At 36.2% G+C, this 20,400-nt stretch overlaps 2 protein-coding genes across 2 annotated transcripts; both read right to left on the reverse strand.

Annotated features, from left to right (window-relative positions):
• Positions 1 to 169: 169 nt before the first annotated feature.
• LOC138138564 (uncharacterized) lies at positions 170 to 7,407 on the reverse strand. Its single transcript, XM_069058550.1, has 12 exons — positions 7,231 to 7,407; positions 7,029 to 7,169; positions 6,439 to 6,972; positions 6,062 to 6,385; positions 5,842 to 5,989; positions 5,476 to 5,789; positions 2,095 to 2,265; positions 1,886 to 2,026; positions 1,299 to 1,832; positions 922 to 1,245; positions 703 to 850; positions 170 to 650 (listed from the first exon to the last, which is right to left on the reverse strand). Exons 1-12 carry the CDS (start codon positions 7,363 to 7,365, stop codon positions 334 to 336), a joined length of 3,231 nt encoding a protein of 1,076 aa, XP_068914651.1. The 5' UTR covers positions 7,366 to 7,407; the 3' UTR covers positions 170 to 333.
• A 4,155-nt stretch (positions 7,408 to 11,562) lies between these two features.
• Positions 11,563 to 17,187, reverse strand: LOC138138565 (esterase B1-like). The gene is made up of 9 exons (XM_069058551.1): positions 17,018 to 17,187; positions 16,829 to 16,969; positions 16,242 to 16,775; positions 15,866 to 16,195; positions 15,653 to 15,800; positions 15,294 to 15,598; positions 12,152 to 12,475; positions 11,932 to 12,079; positions 11,563 to 11,879 (listed from the first exon to the last, which is right to left on the reverse strand). Exons 1-9 carry the CDS (start codon positions 17,150 to 17,152, stop codon positions 11,563 to 11,565), a joined length of 2,382 nt encoding a protein of 793 aa, XP_068914652.1. The 5' UTR covers positions 17,153 to 17,187.
• Positions 17,188 to 20,400: the final 3,213 nt, after the last annotated feature.

Genomic DNA, 20,400 nt, shown 5'->3' on the forward strand with positions numbered 1-20,400 from the left:
CACTATAGTTCTTAATGCGCGCCCTTTAACCAATAGCAAACCATCCCCCGAAAACCACGTGAAGATCATGTCAGTTTATTACTCCATTGATTCGCCGCACCGACTATAGTGTCGTACGTAGCATCCGGAACGTCAGATTCAAAATGAAGAAAAGTAAGAACACTTATCCTCAGTACTCTTGGGCTTTTATTATCTTATCAGTAAAAAGGAGTTACATGGAGTGATTAGCAAATATTTTAATATTTTGTGGTGCAACAAAAAAATGCATGAAGCTTTAAGGACACATTGCACCAAAATACATATTTAGAAAGCCGGTTCCCCACTTGTGGGTACTTATTGGGTGTATTTTCTACCACCTGGACTATCGTTAAACAACTTGTCCCAAAACTTCATTTTATCATTTTGAAAATTCTTAGTCAGAACCAGCTTTTTCCCAATATCCAAAACATTTATTTCCTCTTTGGTCGTTGGCTTCCAAAGTACTCCCAACAGTTCATCATCTTCCTGCGGAGTGGGATTACCGTACTTGGCAAAATTAGTCCACATCCTCACGATTCGTCTCATCGCCATTTCTTCACAACTGTTTTTCATAATCTTGGGTGTGGTAAAACCTTTAAACAAGTAACCGATGTCGTCACTGTGAAGACAGCCTGAAGATCAGAGAGTAAACGCTATAAACAGTTTCAGTTCTAAACAGCGTACCTGGTAGGTTGATCCCAAAGAATTCTTTCAAATAATTCAGTTTTGTCTCCACGGAGATTCTGTAAAAGTAAACTGGAGGTTCTGAGACGTCAGCTTTATTAATCGCGGTGACGTAAATCCCATAGATAAAGCCACAGTCAGCTAGTGCCTACAAAAACAACAATAGAATTGTTTTTAAGTTAAAAAAATTAAGTGGTACTCTTTTGATTCTGTACTGACCTGATCCACCTTCAAGACATTTTTCTTGGTCGCTTCTTCGTCTCCTAAATAAAACTTTTTAATCTTTAGGGCAACAGCTTTACACTCTTCTGTTTCTTTCTGATATCCGAAGTTCCAAGGAACCATCTCCTCGAAAATGTCTAGTTCGCCATCTCTGAAAAACGTAAAATGCAAGGTTTCGGCTGTCACAAAGCCTGTCATGAACGGGACTGGATAATTCTTTTGTGCGATCATCAAATCGAAAGGATGCTCGACTAGAAAGGCTTCTTCATTCGGATCTTCGATCACAAAACCAAATTGTCTATGGAGGTGGGGAAATGGTATCTAGAATGACAGAGTTGTTGAATGGAGACGCGTTGTAAAACACAGACCAATACATCATAAATATTCTCTTGGATTTTAAGAATTTCTTCACCAGATAGTACCATCAAGCGCTCGAAGACGGTTTCTTCACTCTCTCCGTTTAAATTCATCACAGACGCCAGTTGTTTGACACCTCTTGTCCCTAACGCCCACGGATTCAAAGCGCTTCCACTCTGACCAATTGCTTTATGGAACAAACCTCTACTCATCGGGGACAAAGTTAAAAGGTGGAAGGCGGCAGCACCCGAGCTTTGACCAAAAATTGTGACGTTATTGGGGTCGCCGCCAAACTGGCGAATATTCTTTTGGACCCATTTCAAGGCCATCACGATGTCTTTCAACCCAGCGTTTCCTGGTACTCCCAGAGTGGGGTTATCCAAAGAGAGGAAACCCAACAGCCCTAGTCGGTAATTGATGGTAACGACTACCACGTCTTCGGTGATTAAAAAGTCCGGACCGTACATTTCCGCGCTTCCAGATCCAAAAACGAACATGCCGCCATGGATCCAGAACATTACTGGATGGAACGCTCCAGACTCATTGTGTAGCTGAAATTTTGGCAATTATCTGATTGTACTCATGTTATAAATTGTATGTTTACGTTCTTAGTGTAGACGTTTAAATACAAACAATTTTCGCTTCCAATGAGTACGTTTCTTTTGAAGGGGTGACGTCCGAAGGATGGACTTCCCTCTTTGGTGGCGGCCAGAATGCCACTCCATTTTTCGGGAGCTACAGGAGCCTGGTGGAACCAGTTCCAAAAAGATTATTGTGTAACAAGCAAAATATACGAAGACTTGAAATCTGTACCTTGAATCTCAGCTCTCCAAGAGGAGGTTTGGCGTACGGGATTCCTTGAAACTTGAAGTACTTGTTTCCTCCGTAGTCTGTAGCTATTGATCCATGCAATTTTCCTTGGTGAATTGTCACTTCTGGTAGATTCATTTCTGTAAAACGCTTGAAGAAAACTGAGAGATTTTCCTGGCGTTTGCATTAATGAATAATAGCTTTTTGCTCATTTCTACTCAATTAATTTTGTTGTTTTGTAATGAAGTAAATGTATTAAAAAAGACTTCATTAAAAGAATGCTTTCCTGTCGACGTCTCAAGACTTTCAAGATCAAGATCTCGTTTTCTTACAAACAACAGCCTCTCAACTTGAATCGACAGTCTATTTTTTCTTGACATCTAGAATTCCTAAAGGGACCATTATCTGTCGGCGTCACTTAGCAAAAGTAATACACTTTGCAGATCATAAAAAGAAAATTGAAATGTTTTGTAAAACATAACTAGTTTGACAACAAGGTTGGTGAGTCTTAATAAATATGGATGAACTAATGGACTTTTGAATGTGTGACAAGTACTTGATTATAACCACATATTGCAAAAACTTATCTGCAACACATTGTATGGTAAATTTATTTCGCACCTAAATAGTTTCACTAGTAGAAAAAAATTGAGTTTGGGTAAAGCAAGTGATTTGAGAAACTGGAATTAGTTATTTACATACGGGATGTGAATTTTCCGGGACAAAAAATAAGTTTTGGGCACGATGGCGCAGCCGAGTGCCGTATTAGTTGGAGCGCCGGAAAACACTTCTCGTACGACATTTGTATTAGAATTTTCGGCTGACTAAAGTATTAAATTTTTAAAAAATCAAGATTAATTTTATTGTAGAATTTCACATCATCAATAAATAATCGAATGCTGTGGAATCAATTCCTTGACGACGGGTGACCGCTCATTTGTTTTTTTCCAAGCAAATTATTTGTTGTGTTTATTAGGCTAAATTTTCACTGTTAGTGCTTGAAAATTTGATTTTGGTGTGTTAATCGACTGAAAAAAATGTCTAGCTCAGATGGTGAGTTAAATGTGACACCAGAAACAGTACGACTAGCGGCAGAAGGATTAAATTCTGAATTGTTATCAGAAAAATCGAAAAAACGCTATACTTATAGGACAGTTGAATCGAAGGTAAAATAACAAGACTTAGGGCCAGTTTATAGAAAGAGAATTAAATATTTAATTCCCTTTCAGTAAACTGACCCCTAATTTTTTTTATCATAGTAATGTCATAAGTGGTGAAATTTTGTCGGAAACATTTTGAGATTGTGCGAGTTTGTTGCACTCGAGTAAATCAATCGTCAAATTTTGCCAGGCAAAATTTTACCACGAATGGTATTTGGAGGACTATTTCATGAATAAAAACGTTTCTGTTCATTCATTTTAGACAAATTTTTGACTTTTTATTCCAGTGTCATATTAAACCTGTTACTATGACAAAAATTTTGCCATCTGAAAACCCTCTAGCTTTGCGATTTCACTGGACCATACTTCTATCTTCGCGATTTCATTGGACCATAGGGTCTGGCAAAACTTTGATTAGATTAATTTTTCCAGTTGAAATTTTGTATTAATTGTTGAGTGACGGAATATGATTGGTTGAAACAACTATGAATGAAATAGTCGGATAAATTTTTCAATTTTACGAGTTGAATTTGGGCATTTTTATTCTGGTTAGACCCGATAGCTTTAGCTGGAGGGTTTATTAACCTTTGAATAAAAATGCCCAAATATCAACGAGTAAAATTGTCTAAAGCAAAAATGTTTAAGTGAAAATTAACATATTTATCAGATATTAAAAATTATATCGCGTTATTTTTGGCAAAATTAATTCCAGACCACAAACTTTAACATTAAGTAATTATTTATTTATAATTCAGTTATTAAAAGACAATTATTAAAAACAATTTGAGAATCTGACAGGAGTAGTATGCAATTTTAATCACTTTTGACAGATGACAAAGTAGTAGGACGTTTTTATCGCGATAAACATTTTTGATTGGATGAACACGCACGTTTGATATACGTGGGAATTAATTATTTTAAACAGTGGTATGTGACAAAGTTAATTAAAAAAATGTTGTGTTGCAGCTGCAGCTCAAACAGTTGGTGAGTTGTCACAAATTTCAACACAGTGCTTTAACCTGCTTGAATTTTTAGCAGTTGCTTCCAATATAACCACCAATATTGACAGTTCCATCAGCAGTGCTGACAAGAATATGACCATAACTGAAGCACCAATACAATATATTGACGTCCAACTCGGAAGTAATAGAATTGACAGTAACCAAATAATTCCTAGGTTGTTATAATAATGTTGCAATTTATTATTGTACTTAACTACTAATTCCTGGTAAAAACGAATAATCGTTCTGCAGATGAATACAAAATGCTGAGCTTAGAATCTTTAGTATATTTTCCAGTTACTCTTTGGCACCAACAGCTAGTACTAGATAAAGTAGGTATTGTCGCGAGCAATAAATTTTGGTAGTCAATGTCATTTCAAAATTTGGTTAGATTGTCACAAATTTAAAAAATTTCCCTGCCTGATTAAGTGATTATGCGTACGTCAACAAAGTGTCAAAAAATTTAGAAAAAAATTACAATTACGTGATGTCATACAACATGATGATAGGTTATGATATTTATAGTCTTTGCCAAAGCCAAATAACCACCAACACTTCATTCTACCCAAAAAATCAACCGGCAACGTTGTACACTTAGATTTGATTGGTCTAGCATCCTAGTAATATCAAAATTGCCACTATACACTTAGTGTAATTTTGTTTTCACCAACATAATTCAACAGGTGGTGGTTATTTGGGTTTGGCACGGCCTATACGACTGTTTTACAATGGAGCATTTTCGATTGGGTCAAAGAATGACCTTGATGACCAACATTTATTGCTCGCGACTGTACATAAAACGATTTTAAGACCATTAGATCAACTTTTGTGGTTTTGTTTTATTGTGTAATTTTGCAGATTTTTACGAAATAACAATTGTCAAACTTTTTGACATACGGTGCTGCCAACCCGATAGGTTGTATTTTCCCTTGCTCCCTTGATCTAAAGTGTAAGATAACGGTGTATTTCCCAGTTTGGGAGGCCGAAAAGTTAGATTCAGTACCACCTCAATGAAGTTGGTTGCAAATCTACAGGTGCTATAGACCAATAGCTTCAGTACTCTTAGTACCTAGGGTTGTATTTTAAGTAAAAAAGACTAGTCTTAGAGTAATTTGCAGATATTTTAATAAGTTGTACTCCAACAAAAACATTCATGATATTTTAAGAACATAAACATTGTACCAAATTATTTAGAGTACCACTTCCACATCTATAGGTACTTATTGGGTATATTTTCTACCACTTGGACTCTCGTAAAACAATTTGTCCCAAAATTTCATTTCATCATTTTGAAAATTCCTAGTCAGAACCAGATTTTTTCCAATATCCAAAATATTGATTTCCTCCTTGGTCGTCAGGTTCCAAACTACCCCCAAGAGTTCATCGTCCTCCCGTGGAGTGGGATTACCGTACTTAGCAAAATTAGTCCACATCCTCACGACTCGTCTCATCGCCAAATCTTCACAACTGTTTTTCGTAATTTTGGGTGTGGCAAAACCTTTAAACAAGTAACCGATTTCGTCGCTGTGAAGACACCCTAAAGGTCAAACAGTAAAAGCGAGAAATACTTTCAGTTCTAAACGAAGTACCTGGCAGCTTGATATCAAAAAATTCTTTCAAATAATTCAATTTTGTTTCGGCGGAGAATCTGTAAAGATACACTGGAGCTTCTGGGAACCTTGTATTATTAAGCGCAGCGACGAACATCCCATAGATCACACAAGGATAAGTGAACATCTGCCAAAAGACAAAAACAACAATGGAGTTGGTTTTTAGATGTAAATATTGAATGGTACTCTCTGTACTAACCTTATCAACTTTCAAGATATTTTTCTTGCTGGCTTCTTCGTTTCCCAAATAAAACTCTTTGATCTTTTGAGCAACAGCTTTACTCTCTTCTGTTTTTTCCTGATAACCGAAGGTCCAAGGAATTGCCTCCTCGTAAGTGTCTACCTCACCATCCTTGAAAAACACAATGTGCATGGTTTCAGCTGTCGTGAAGCCTGTCATGTACGGGACAGGATAATTCTTTTGCGCCATGATCAAATCCAAAGGATGCTCGACTAGAAAGGCTTCTTCATTCGGATCTTCAATGACAAAACCAAAGAGTCTATGGAGGTATGGATATGGTATCTGGAATGACAGAATTGTTGAACGAAGAAGCGTTGTTAAACAGAGAATAATACATCAAAAAAATTCCCTTGGATTTTAAGAATCTCTTCACCAGATAGCGCCATCAAGCGATTGAGAACGGTTTCTTCACTTTCTCCTTCTAGTTTCATCATGGACGCCAATTGTTTGACACCTCTTGTACCTGCCGCCCACGGACTCAGAGCGGTACCACTCGACCCAATTGCTTTATGGAACAGACCTCTGCTCAGCGGGGACAAAGTTAAGAGGTGGACGGTGACGGCACCAGAACTTTGACCAAAAATTGTGACGTTGTTGGGGTCGCCGCCAAACTGACGTATATTTTCGTGGACCCATTTTAAGGCCATTACAACGTCCTTGAACCCAGCGTTTCCTGGTACTCCAAGAGTGGAGTCCTCCAAACAGAGGAAACCCAACAGTCCTAGTCGATAGTTGGTGGTCACGACTACCACGTCCTCGGTGATTAAATAGTCTGGACCGTACAATTCTGTGCTTCCAGATCCGAAAACAAACAGACCGCCGTGTATCCAGAACATTACTGGATGGAGAGCTCCAGATTCATTGGATAACTACAATATTGTCAGTTCTCTAATTATTGTACTCAGGTTACAAATATTATATTTACGTTTTTAGTGTAAACGTTTAAATACAAACAATCTTCACTCCCTACGACTACGTTTCTTTTGAAGGGGTGACGTCCGAAGGATGCACTCCCCTCTTTGGTGGCAGTGCGAATTCCACTCCATTTTTTAGCTGGTACAGGAGCCTAGAGCAAGAATTTAAAATGCATATAGTACCTGTAATAATTTTTATTTCACTTGAAACACCTTGAATCGAAGTTTACCAAGAGGGGGCTCAGCGAATGGGATTCCCTGGAACTTGAAGTATTTTTTTCCTGCAAAATCTGTTGCTGTGGAACCACGTAATTTTCCTTGTTCAACTGTAACTTCTGGAAGATCCATTTCTATCAAATCTTGGAAGAAAACTGTAATAAACTAGATAGTCACGCTATTAATATAATATCATAACTGTACATACGTACATTTATTTTATATAATTAATATTACTTATGTTTTACATGTAATTAAGAACTGACGACTAACTGAGACTAAATTACAAAAATTAAAGTATTTACCTCGAGGTTTTATATTTAATAACAGATAAATTATACCTATAGATTATAACAAGGGTCATAGGTATACTCGTTTTAATTTCGATAGACGAATTAATAACAATTTTTTTAAAGTGCAAATTATAGAAATTGGTATCCCACAAGCTTTGTCTTTGTGACTATGACAGCGTTATTTCAAAATTTATTTTGCCTAGGAAAAAATGATCATATTTGCATATTTTCGTTCTCACAGTCGGAAATATACACCACGTTAATTAGAATTAACATTAGAAGAAATTGTGAAACAACACTTATAATCTAGGACCAAACAATCGATATAAAATTAATTTTGCTTGATCGGGAAAGAAATTCTCCCTAAAAAGTACCACTACAGTACTATTTTGGTTCAGATATAATTTGAAAGGACCCACAATAAACAAAATAGAGAATCAAGAAGGTACAGGACGATATGGACGTAAAAATGTTTTAAAAAATGTCTGCAAGATGTTATATTTTGAAAAAGAAACAAACTCTTGGATTATCTCTTTAATTGACTTCAGTACTGTAGGTTCATAAATAAAACACTAACATTAAACAATAATATTTAATTAATTTTATTAAAAAATATCCTGGGACATCCACCATTTTTGCACAACATTTATGTGGCGTTTTGCCAACTAGCGTTAGAAATAAAATTATTCAGTGTTTTGCACTTAATTTGGCGCAAAACATGATTTTAGTATCCATTTTTCTCATTCGGTCACAGAGATATCGCCACTTCTGTTGAAAAAATTTCTACTTGGCTCTACCATTTTTGTACATTACTTCTTTGGCGCTGTCTCATCTCATAACAGAGATAAAGCTGTACGTTTTTTGCGTTGTATTGGCTGCACTTCACTCCTTAAGATAACATTTTTAGATTATACCCGACTTAATCGTCCATAGCGATATCGCTACTTCTTTGCGCCTCCATCGTTTGTGCAAAATTTACACATTTTGAAAGGCACATTTGAGTTCGACAGATGCAATTTCCTGCATTCAATGTGACATAGTTAAATCTATAAAATACGTGTTTTACTCTGGATGGTCACTGAGATATCGATAATTTTGTTAAAAATTTCCCGGCGCCTCCACCATTTTTACACAATTTCTGTTTCCGCAACTAGATTTAGGATTGAGTTACGCATTTTCGCAGTCTATTCACCACACCCAAGTCTATAAAACGGAATTTGAATTTCACTTGACTGAATCAGTCACAAAAATATCGTCAATATTGTATCGGGTATTTTTTTAAATTTCACCTCGTAGTAGACAAGAGTTGATTGTGAACGCGCTATACAGGTTACGTACCACGCATCAGGTGTTTAAATCTTACGTTTCACACGAGTGGTGCGTTCACAAGCGACTCTTCAATGCCTACTACGAAAAAACACTCGATATAATACATTTCTCGGCGCCTCCACAATTTTGGCAAAATATTCAATAACTCAAGTCATATTCTAAGCACGATAATGCAGTTTTTTGCACTCAATTTGTCACAATCGAGTGTATAAAATACAGTTTTTGGCCTGCTCAACTCTAAATGACAAGTTTACACGTTTTGAACAGCTACGGTATCTTGATTTTTACACACTAACCAACTTTCTGTCACTTTACCGCACGGAGTGTGTAAACTAACACGAAAATTTTAACTTTTCAGAAAGTGCAAAAAAACTATGTATTAGTTTATCATAAATAAAGTCCATTTATACTAAAATAAGATATCGCTACCATTGAGCCGTTCAGATAACTTTCTGCCATTTCATTATAATCAAATGTCAGTCTTTGACAGGTTTTACTAAATTTTGGGTTACAAGTTACAACAAATTTCAAATTTGAGAAAACGAGGAATGGATCAGCGGCCAAAAAGATTATTACATTACTAATCCAGTAGGCTACATTTTACGTCACTTGGTTTTTGTTAAAACTCCCTCTTCACAGTCGTGTTTCAATCGTGGCACATTTGTGATTAAAAAAACATTATTGTCTTAATAACAATTTTTAATTTTTGTGTTATTTTTTTCAACTGTACAAACTTTGCATTGGTTTAAAAACCGAAGACTGTTGTGTTGCAAGGATCTCATTCAAACTTGCTAATATCGCGTGTTTTTTGAATCCTATATGTAAGCCTGCAGTAGTTGAAACAAAGTAAGTTAACCTGATCTACTTTTTATTTATTTTGAAGAAATGGTGAACAAGAACAATAAACCAATAATAAATCGCTCTCCCTGTATTATTTGATTCTATTCCCTACCCGCAGCCCCAACCTGGTACAATTTATTCCAAGATTTCATTCTATCGGCTTCGAAATTTTTAAGAAGCGTTAGCTTTCAGAAACTCCAATTCTTCGTCCGTACCGGTCTCCAAGTCACATTTAACAATTTGTCGTACCTGAAAGACCTAGGTTTGCCGAATTTGGCACAATTAGTCCACAAATGTACAACCCGTGTTTTCGATGTTGCCAGGTTCAATTTTAGGTGTCCCGAAATTTTTAAACAGGTAACCGATCTCGTCGAAGTGACAACATACTGAAAGTCAATGTGTAAGTATCTAAAAAACGTGTCTAGACTTTAACAGTGCAGCTGGTTCGTCTATACTTAATAATTCCTTCACGACATTTAACTTGGTTTGAATGGAGGCCTTGTACAGATAAATAGAGACATCTGAGGCGAGAAATTGTTTCATTATAGTCAGATAGATTCCATAGATGAAAGTAGCGTCTGCATAGAGCTAAAAAAATTCGACCACGAGTAGTACCAAGAAATTCGAATCTGATACTAACTTGGCATTTTCTTCCTAAATCTATCTCACTCGGTTTTTCATGTCCAAAGTAAAATTTCTTTCTAGCCTTGGTCGCAGATTTACTTTCTTCGCTTCCTTTCGGATAACCGAAATTCCAAGAAATAATTTTTTCGTAGCTGTCTCCAGTTTTACCATCGCTGTAAACTAGGAAAGGTACTGCTTTTCCAGTAGTGCAACCAATCATGAGCGAAACATATTCGCAGATTTCGGAGTGGATGATGTCGAGAGGATCTTGAACTAGAAATGGTTCTTCCTGTGATGGGTTCTCGAGTACCAAACCCTAAACCCTTTGATCGCACGTAACATAATCTTGAAACAGTAATTCAATAGTGACAGCAGACGCATCGGTACTTACACTTCTTCTCCTGAGAGTTGCATCAAACGCTTGTAGACGACTTCTTCGCTTGACCCAACAGATGTGCTATATTGGTAACACCTCGCTTCCCTTGGACCCACGGATTCAGGGCGCAGCCGCTCTGGAAGATAAAATTTGTTATATATTTTGGAAATCAAAGGTATTTCAGTGTTTCAGTTGTATTTTAGTTTATAATTATTTCTAATGTAGTGTTGATGTTGAAATAACTACAATAAAAATCTTCTTGCTCGTTTGTAATTTCTGATAGACTCCTTTTAATCGCTTGTAGTAAAAATGATCAATCTAAGTCAGTATTTTCGCGGTAAAACTGGTTGTTATTATATTTTATTTAATTAACACTGAAATAGATCAGTTAGGAATTATATTAAAAGAAATAGAAAGAAAAAAAAAAAGGAAAAAAGCAAGTAAACTGCGATTTTAATTTGATACTAAATTACGTAGTAGCTGACGTGCACGTGACTTTAGATAATAATCATTAATAGTCATTACTGAACTACATTTTAATTAACGAGGTTGCAAAAAACATTCTTAAGATTTTTTTTGTGTGCAACCGTATAGGCGAAATAAGCACTTCGCGTACCGAAAACAGACCGCGAAATTTGTGACATTTTTCTGGCGTTTGCATTAACAAATAATAGCTTTTTGCTCATTCCTATTCAATTAATTTTGTTCTCTTGTACCTAGGGTTGTATTTTAAGTAAAAAGGACTAGTCTTAGAGTAATTTGCAGATATTTTAATACGTTGTGCTCCAACAAAAAAATTCATGACATTTTAAAAACTTAAACATTGTACCAAAATATTTAGAGTACCACTTCCACAGCTATAGGTACTTATTGGGTATATTTTCTACCACTTGGACTCTCGTAAAACAATTTGTCCCAAAATTTCATTTCGTCGTTTTGAAAATTCCTAGTCAGAACCAGCTTTTTCCCAATATCCAAAACATTTATTTCCTCTTTGGTCGTCGGCTTCCAAAGTACCCCCAACAGTTCATCATCTTCCTGTGGAGTGGGATTACCGTACTTGGCAAAATTAGTCCACATCCTCACGATTCGTCTCATCGCCACATCTTCACAACTGTTTTTAATAATCTTGGGTGTGGTAAAACCTTTAAACAAGTAACCGATTTCGTCGCTGTGAAGACACCCTAAAGGTCAAAGAGTAAACGCGAGGAACACTTTCAGTTCTAAACGGGGTACCTGGTAGCTTGATTCCAAAATACTCTTTCAAATAATTCAGTTTTGTTTCGGCGGAGAATCTGTAAAGGTATACTGGAGCTTCAGGGACGCCTGTCTTATTAAACGCAGTGACGTACATTCCGTAAACGAAACTAGGATAAGCAAACATCTGAGAAAAGACAAAAGCAACAGTGGGGTTGGTTTGTAGACGTAAATATTGAATGGTACTCTCTAAACTAACCTGATCTACCTTCAAGATATTTTTCTTGCTGGCTTCTTCGTTTCCCAAATAAAACTCTTTGATCTTTTGAGCAACAGCTTTACTATCCTCTGTTTTTTCCTGATAACCGAAGCTCCAAGGAACTGCCTCCTCGTAAATGTCTACCTCGCCGTCCCTGAAAAACACAATGTGCATGGTTTCAGCTGTCGTGAAGCCTGTCATGAACGGGACAGGATAATTCTTTTGGGCCATCATCAGATCAAAAGGATGTTCGATTAGAAACGCTTCGTCACTCGGATCTTCAATGACAAAACCAAAAAGTCTATGTAGGTGGGGAAGAGGTCTCTGGAATGACAGAGTTGTTGAACGGAAAAGCGTTATTAAATAGAGAACAATACATCAAAAAATTTCCCTTGCATTTTAAGAATCTCTTCACCAGAGAGCATCATCAAGTGATTGAGAATGGTTTCTTCACTTTCTCCTTCTAGTTTCATTATGGACGCCAGTTGTTTGACGCCTCTTGTACCTGACGCCCACGGACTCAAAGCGGTACCACTCTGACCAATTGCTTTATGGAACAGACCTCTACCCATAGGCGACAAAGTTAAGAGGTGCACGGCGGCGGCACCAGAACTTTGACCAAAGATTGTGATGTTGTCAGGGTCGCCGCCAAACTGGCGTATATTTTCGTGGAGCCATTACGACGTCCTTTAACCCAGCGTTTCCTGGTACTCCAAGTGTGGGGTCCTTCAAACAGAAGAAACCCAACAGTCCTAGTCGATAGTTGATGGTAACGACTACCACGTCCTCGGTGATTAAGAAGTCTGGACCGTAGAATTCTGTGCTTCCAGATCCAAAAACGAAGATACCGCCGTGGATCCAGAACATTACTGGATGGAGAGCTCCAGATTCATTGGATAACTACAATATTGTCAATTCTCTAATAATTGTACTCACGTTACAAATTTTATGATTACGTTTTTAGTGTAAACGTTTAAATACAAACAATCTTCACTTCCTACGAGTACGTTCCTTTTGAAAGGGTGACGTCCGAAGGATGGACTTCCTTCTTTGGTGGCCGTGAGAGTTCCACTCCATTTTTTAGGTGGCACAGGAGCCTAGAGCAAGAATTTAAAATACATATAATACCTGTAATAATTTTTGTTTCACTTGAAACACCTTGAATCGAAATTTACCAAGAGGAGGCTCAGCGTATGGGATTCCCTGGAATTTGAAGTATTTTTTTCCTGCAAAATCTGTTGCTGTGGAACCACGTAATTTTCCTTGCTCAACTGTAACTTCTGGAAGGTCCATTTCAGTCAAATCATGGAAGAAAACTGTAATGAACTAGGTAGTGACGCTATTAATATGGTGTTACCTTAACTGAATAAAGGTACTTTTATTTTATATCGGGTGTTCATTTAAATTTCTCCTCAAAGGTGGCGTTGAAAAATCGATTGTGAACGCACCACTCGTCCGTCTGCAGGGTAAAAACACAAACAACGCAAAAGGTGAGCTAAAATTTAAATAGCTGATTTGTGATGCGCTCACAATCAATTCTTTAAAGCCAACTTTGAGGATAAACTTAAATGAACACCCGATATATGTACTTATCTTTTACATTTACTTGATGGACTATATAAGATTAAATCACGCAAATTAATGTATTTACCTCAACGTTTCATATCTTTATAACAGATTAATTATATAGATTTCGATAGACGAGCAAGTGACAATTTTTGTCCTTTTGTCCATGACAGTGTTATTTCAAATTTACTGTTGCCGAAGAGCAACATTATTTTGATTAATATATAATTTGATACGTTCCACACTAAACAAAAAAGAGAATCAAGAAGGTACTGGACGATATGGAAGTTAAAATGTTTAAAACATGTTTGCAAGATGTTTCATTTTGAAACATAAACAAACTCTTGAATTATCTTTTTAATTGACTTCAGTATTGTAAGTGCATTAATAAAACACTAGCATTAATAGTATATTATTTGACGAGCTAATAATGCCTATCATAATCCACGAGGGCGAAAGTTAAAAAACGAACCGTGGGCGAGTTTTTTAATCACTATAGTGGATTGTAGACATTATTCGCGAGTTAAATGACGTTTTATCTACGACCTACGACTTTTTTCATAAAACACTTATCTTACAAATTTTTTAAGATCTGTGACTTATGATAAATCACAAGTGACTTATAATAAGTCACGGGTGTAATTTATGACTAGCATAATGTAGCTAAATTTACGTAAATAATAAACGTATTATTTAATGGTCGTAGATAAACAACATTTAATTTATTTTTTTGAAAAATATTCTGGCGCATCCAGCACTATTCGTACACTTGTGTGGCGTTTTCTCAACTAACATTATAAATAAATGCATGAAGTGTTTTGCACGCAATTTGCCGCATTTGCTAATGTCGTGTTTTGTTTGAATCCTGCGTGTCCTTGTACCAACATACTAAATACAGGGTGTTATTGAAAGTTGTACAGATATTTTAACCACGAGCAACTGGCTTCATGTAGAACTCGGAAAAAATATCAAAAAAATTCTATGACAAAAAATAAAACGACATTTATTTTTTGAGCTACAATTTTTCTCAATTGCCTTTAGTCTTCTACGTTGTCAAACCACCTCGTAGGTAAAATTTCGGCATATTTTATAAAACGAACACCAATGCGGTTTCCTTGTTTTAAAACATGATATACAGGGTGTATTTTTAAAATGTGTCGAAATTTTACCTACGAGGTTGTAGGACGACGTAGAAAACTAAAAGCAATTTAAAAAAATTTTAGCTCAAAAACTAAATGTCATTTTATTTTTTGACATAGAATTTTTTAAATATTTTTTCCGACTTCTACATGAAGCCAGTGCTCGTGGTTAAAATATCTATACAAATTTCAATAATACCCTGTAGAAGCCGTCTGAGAAAATTTGAACGTTTTGATTGGTTGTAAAATGTGCAGGGAGGCAAAGGTGACTCCACCCACGGACACTTAAAATTTTTAAGACTTTTTGTGTATGCGTGTAATAATTGAAACAAAAAATGTTGACATAATCTACAATATATTTAATTTTAAGAAATTGTAAACAAGAACAATAAACAATAAACAAGAACAAGTCCCGCTCCGTGTATTATTTGACCCTATTCTCTACCCGCAGCCCCATCCTGGTACAACTTATCCCAAAACTTCATTCTATCGGCTTCAAAATTCTTAAGAAGCGTTAGCTTTGTCCCGATATCCAGAAACTCCAGTTCTTCGTCCATCACGGGTCTCCAAGTCACATTTAACAATTTGTCGTACTTGAAAGGCGTAGGGTTGCCGAATTTGGCAAAATTAGTCCACAAACGTACAACCCGTCTTAATGATAAGTCTTCGATGCTGCCAGGTTCAATTTTAGGCGTCCCGAAATTTTTAAACAGGTAACCGATCTCATCGAAGTGACAACATACTAAAAGTGAAGGTGTAAGAACGTACAAAATGTTTCTAGGCTTTAACGCTGCACCTGGTTCGTCTATTCTTAACAGTTCTTTCACGAGATTTAGCTTGGTTTGAATGGAGGCTCTGTACAGATACATATGAGCATCTGAGACGCGAAATTGTTTCATTACAGTCAGATAGATTCCATAGATGAAAGTGGTGTCGGCATACAGCTAAAAAAAAGGATAGAGAATAGTACCACGACTGTTAATTTAATAGATTTTCGGTTTAAACGAACTTGGCATTTTCTTCCGAAGTCTATCTCACTCGGTTCTTCGTGTCCAAAGTAAAATTTCTTTATAGCTTTGACCGCAGATTTATTTTCTTCGCTTCCTCTTGGATAACCGAAATTCCAAGAAATAATTTTTTCGTAGTTGTGCTCAGTTTCGTCATCCCTGTAGGTTATGAAAGGTACTGTTTCTCCTGTAGTGCAGCCAATCATGAGCGGAACATATTCGAAGTTTCCGGAGTGGATGATGTCGAGAGGATCTTGAACTAGAAATGGTTCTTCCGGTGATGGGTTCTCGAGTACCAAACCGTAAACTATCTGATCGCACGTAACATAATCCTGAAATAGTAGTTTAATAGTGAGAGACGCATCGGTACTTACCTACATCTGGAATCTTGTCTTGAAGCGCGAAAACTTCTTCTCCTGAGAGTTGCATCAAGCGCTTGTAAACGACTTCTTCGCTTGATCCTTCTAGACCCAACCAATGTGCTATATGGGCAACACCTCGCTTCCCTTTGACCCACGAATTCAGAGCGCAGCCGCTCTGGAGGATCCCTTTTTGAAACAAACCTCTGCTCATCGAAGACATGGTTAAGAGATGCACAATAGCAGCACCAGCGCTGTGACCAACTAGTGTAATGTTGTCGGGGTCTCCACCGAATTTGCGAATGTTTTTGTTGACCCATTTCAAGGCCATCACCACGTCTTTGAAACCAGCGTTTCCAGGTATTCCCAAGCTGCGATCTTCCAAACTGAGAAAACCCAACAGTCCAAGACGATAATTTATTGTAACGACGACGACGTCTTCCGTCACCAGGAAGTCACCACTGTACATTTCTGAGCCTCCGAATCCGAATTTGAACTGTCCGCCGTGAATCCAAAACAGGACTGGCTGAAGGTTTTCAGAATCCTCGCGAAGCTACGATTTTTGGAAATTAATTTTGACGCTCTAGAAGCGACTCTAGTGTTTACGTTTCTAGTGAAAACGTTCAAAAATAGGCAGCTTTCGTTTCCTATCACTAGGTTTTTCTTGAATGGATGGCGCGAAAAGGAGGGACTTCCGTCTTTGGTGGCGTTGAACGTTCCGGTCCATTTTTCTGGGGGTAAAGGACCCTGAAACAATGTTTTCTAAAATAATATTACCTTCTTGTAATGTAGTACCTTGAATCGAAGTTCACCAATAGGAGGCTTGGCATATGGAATTCCCTGGAATCGGAAGTACTCCTTCCCATCATAGTCTGTTGCAACGGTTCCTCGTAGCTTTCCTTGGTCAATCGTTATCTCTGGTAGAACCATTTTAATAGAAAGTAATAAATTAACTGGGACTTAATATATTAGTGTTCCTAGTATAAGTAAATGAAAAACTACTAATTATTACTTTAATTAACTAACTCTTATAAGAAAATAATGCAAGGAAATAATTGCAAAAATAAAAAAATATTCTGTTTTCCAAGTCATATTTTACTATTCCTCCACAATATTAAAATAAAACAAATTTTGTTATTTGTTGCACTCTTGATGCAATTAAGTACAATAAAAATCTCCTTGCACGTTTGTAAATTCTGGTGGAGTCGTTTTAATCGCATGTAGTAAAATAGTATCATGCGTTTATTTAAATTTATCCTCAAAGTTGGCGTTGGAGAGTCGATTGAGAATGCACCACTCGTGTAAAAGCGTAAGATTTAATCAACTGATCTGGGATCCGTATAGTGCGTTCACAATCGAGTCTTCAATGCAAACTTTGTGGATAAATTTAAATGAACGCATGATACAGTCTTCAACGAGCGTACAATGATGACTATTATTCAAGGAGATGAAAATTGCAACACGAGCCGTAGGCGAGTGGTGGAATCATTCGAGTGAATTATAGCCATAGTATGAGAGTTGAAGACCATAATTTCTCCACGACTATACCAAGAAAAAACAATTTTTGGAAATTGTTTTTAAATTGTGCTTCGTTTAGCGGTTGTTACGCGAAGGACGACTTATTGTTTACAAACGCATCCGATTGGCAATCTGCCGTTGTAGAATGAAAATACAAGAGATGTGATTGGCCGACAGCCGTGGATTTCAGTACCGGGTGAGTGAAGTTTTACCACCCGAGTGAAAACACCCACTTCTAATCAATTTAAAATTCTCAAAAAATTCAGGAATGATTGTGTATTACTGTAGAACAGTCTGTAAAAATTTACAAATTTTTAATGAAACAGGTAAAGATTTTGTTTTAATTCAATAATCGCTACATTAATTTAGATAATTTTTCAATGAGAGTCCTTTCAAACATTTAGGAAAAATTTGGTGTCATTCAAATCATAAAAACATCACCGGTTTTTGAAATAAATGGGATTTGATATTAAAGTGCAAAATTTAGCTATGATTTATTAATTAAATTGGGCGGTCAGTTCCACAAAAGAAGTTTTGGTTTTGGTTTTGGTTATGGTACTCTTTAGGGAATTACTAGAAAAGTGGTCAACAGATGTTTCCCAACAATGAGATTTTTATTTATGACACTGCAGTTGTAAATCTTGGTAATTTTTCGCTCTTAATGTTAAAATTGGAATAATTCAAAAACGAATGATTATGTTTTGTGTGTTCTTTGAATTAATAGTGAATGAGCGTGTACGAAAAAAAAATTTTTTTAATTCAAAATCGAATTTTTTAATTTTATGACTCTGAATTAAGTGATAAGGGAAAATTGATTAAACACATTTGAAGTCTTATATCAAGGAAATGTAACCCTAAAGTTTCGTAATTTTTATTAATTTTTTAATAGGGTTAATCGTGCGGGCGGTAAAACTTCACTCACCCGGTATATTCTGACACGGGGCGTGAAATTGATATCATTCTTTCATTGAATACTCAACAAAAATGCATTCATTTTTTAATAGTCGTGGAGAAAAGACAGTACTTTCGCTGTAAATAGGTGAAAAACTGGTTGTTATTACATTTTGTTTAATTAACTCCGACTGAAATAGATCGGTTGGAAATTATATTCAAAAAAGAAAATAAAGCAAGTAAACTACGTCTTTAATTTAATATTAAATTGCGTAGTAGCTAACGTTACTCTAGAATCTAGATAAACATTCGTTAATGAACCACATTTTAATTAACTGGGTTGCAAGAACATTCTTACGAACAAAAAATGTTTTTTTAAATCGTCACTGAAGTAAGAGAAACAGTTATTAAAGTACCACAAAATCGGCAGTGAAATGTTGCTGCGGTGACTATTGTTAATAAACCTTTCGTATTTACCAATTGATAAATTTTTCCTTCGACAAGTGGGAAATGTGTGCTGCCTAGCTTTCAGGTGCATTACCTTCTTTAATATTAATTTAATTAAATTAAAATTTCACGATTTCAGAAGAATTGATCGGCACCACAGTAGTAAAGTACGTGCTCTCCACGTTCTTGATAAAAATCAAAACTGAATGCACTGATACACAAATTACAATTTTTTATTTTTATGTAATATCGCAAGTACAACTATGCAAGCTTTGCCTAGGTTTATTAACCTAAGGTTATTGTGTTTCAAGGATCTCATTCAAACTAGCTAATGTCGCGTTATCTTTGAATCCTGTATGTCCTGATAGCAAACTAGAAGTATCCATTTTGAAAGCTATTGAAAATAAAAATGTTGTCATAAGTATCTTGACTGTAAGTTTACCAAGAGAAAGATAATCTAGCGTGTAAGATTGTTTGAAACAATAGGAAATAAAAGTCAAAGTATACACTTCAGTTTTAGGTGGCGAGAAGAAGAAAAATGTTAAATTAGTACCCACCACATTAAAATGGGCGTCTGAGAACACTTGAACGTTTTGATTGGTTGCAAAATGTGCAGGAGGCAAAAGTGACTCCACCCACGAGATCCAAATTTTTTAGTCTTCTTGTGTAAGCGTGCAGTAGTAGGAAAAAAAAGGTTGACATGATCTACAATAAGTATATTTAATTTTAGGAAATTGTAACCAAGAACAATAAATCAATGATCAATCAATAATTTCATTCTTTCAGCTTCAAAATTCTTTCGAAGCGTTAGCTTTGTCCACGATATCCAGAAATTTCACTTCTTCGTCCATCACCGGCCTCCAAGTCACACAAGATAGGTGAGAAGTTCACCAAGAGGGGGACTAGCGTAGGGGATTCCCTATATTTTCACAGTAAAATCTGTAGCTTCTGGGGGTCCATATCGATGAAAAAAGTTGGAACTGGACTCGATAGTTTTTGTGGAAAATAAATCTAAAGTCCATTCAAAAATCAAAAAAACACCAACGTCACATTTTCCTCGATAATTACTACCGGCAATGTTGTCTAATGTAAAATTTGGTGAGAATTGTAATTTTGAGGTTAAGTATTTATTAAGTGTCAAATTGCTCAAATTTATCGGGGGTTCATGTGAATTCTATTCTGGGCACTGTTTACCTAAAGCAAAAGGTGGTGGTTTTTTTATTTTTGAATGGACTTTAGATTGATTAGACTCGTGGCAAATAAATAAACATTCTAATTATAAGTTAGTTGTGATGACACTCATGGAAATAGTGATCAATTTT

This window comes from Tenebrio molitor, chromosome 9, assembly GCF_963966145.1.
Source record: "Tenebrio molitor chromosome 9, icTenMoli1.1, whole genome shotgun sequence".
Classification (NCBI taxonomy): domain Eukaryota; kingdom Metazoa; phylum Arthropoda; class Insecta; order Coleoptera; family Tenebrionidae; genus Tenebrio; species Tenebrio molitor.

What these genes read in the sequence shown, in the direction of transcription:
- LOC138138564 (XM_069058550.1), bottom strand. Translation starts at nt 7,365, where the DNA reads ATGGATCTTCCAGAAGTTACAGTTGAACAAGGAAAATTACGTGGTTCC. An exon ending in TTGGAGAGCTGAGATTCAAG is followed by an intron (nt 2,027 to 2,094) that starts GTACAGATTTCA and finishes TGGTTCCACCAG; the next exon opens with GCTCCTGTAGCTCCCGAAAA. An exon ending in CTTTGGGATCAACCTACCAG is followed by an intron (nt 651 to 702) that starts GTACGCTGTTTA and finishes TCTGATCTTCAG; the next exon opens with GCTGTCTTCACAGTGACGAC.
- LOC138138565 (XM_069058551.1), bottom strand. Translation starts at nt 17,152, where the DNA reads ATGGTTCTACCAGAGATAACGATTGACCAAGGAAAGCTACGAGGAACC. An exon ending in TGAACGTTTTCACTAGAAAC is followed by an intron (nt 16,776 to 16,828) that starts GTAAACACTAGA and finishes CAAAAATCGTAG; the next exon opens with CTTCGCGAGGATTCTGAAAA. An exon ending in ATGGGGCTGCGGGTAGAGAA is followed by an intron (nt 12,476 to 15,293) that starts TAGGGTCAAATA and finishes CTGTCATTCCAG; the next exon opens with AGACCTCTTCCCCACCTACA.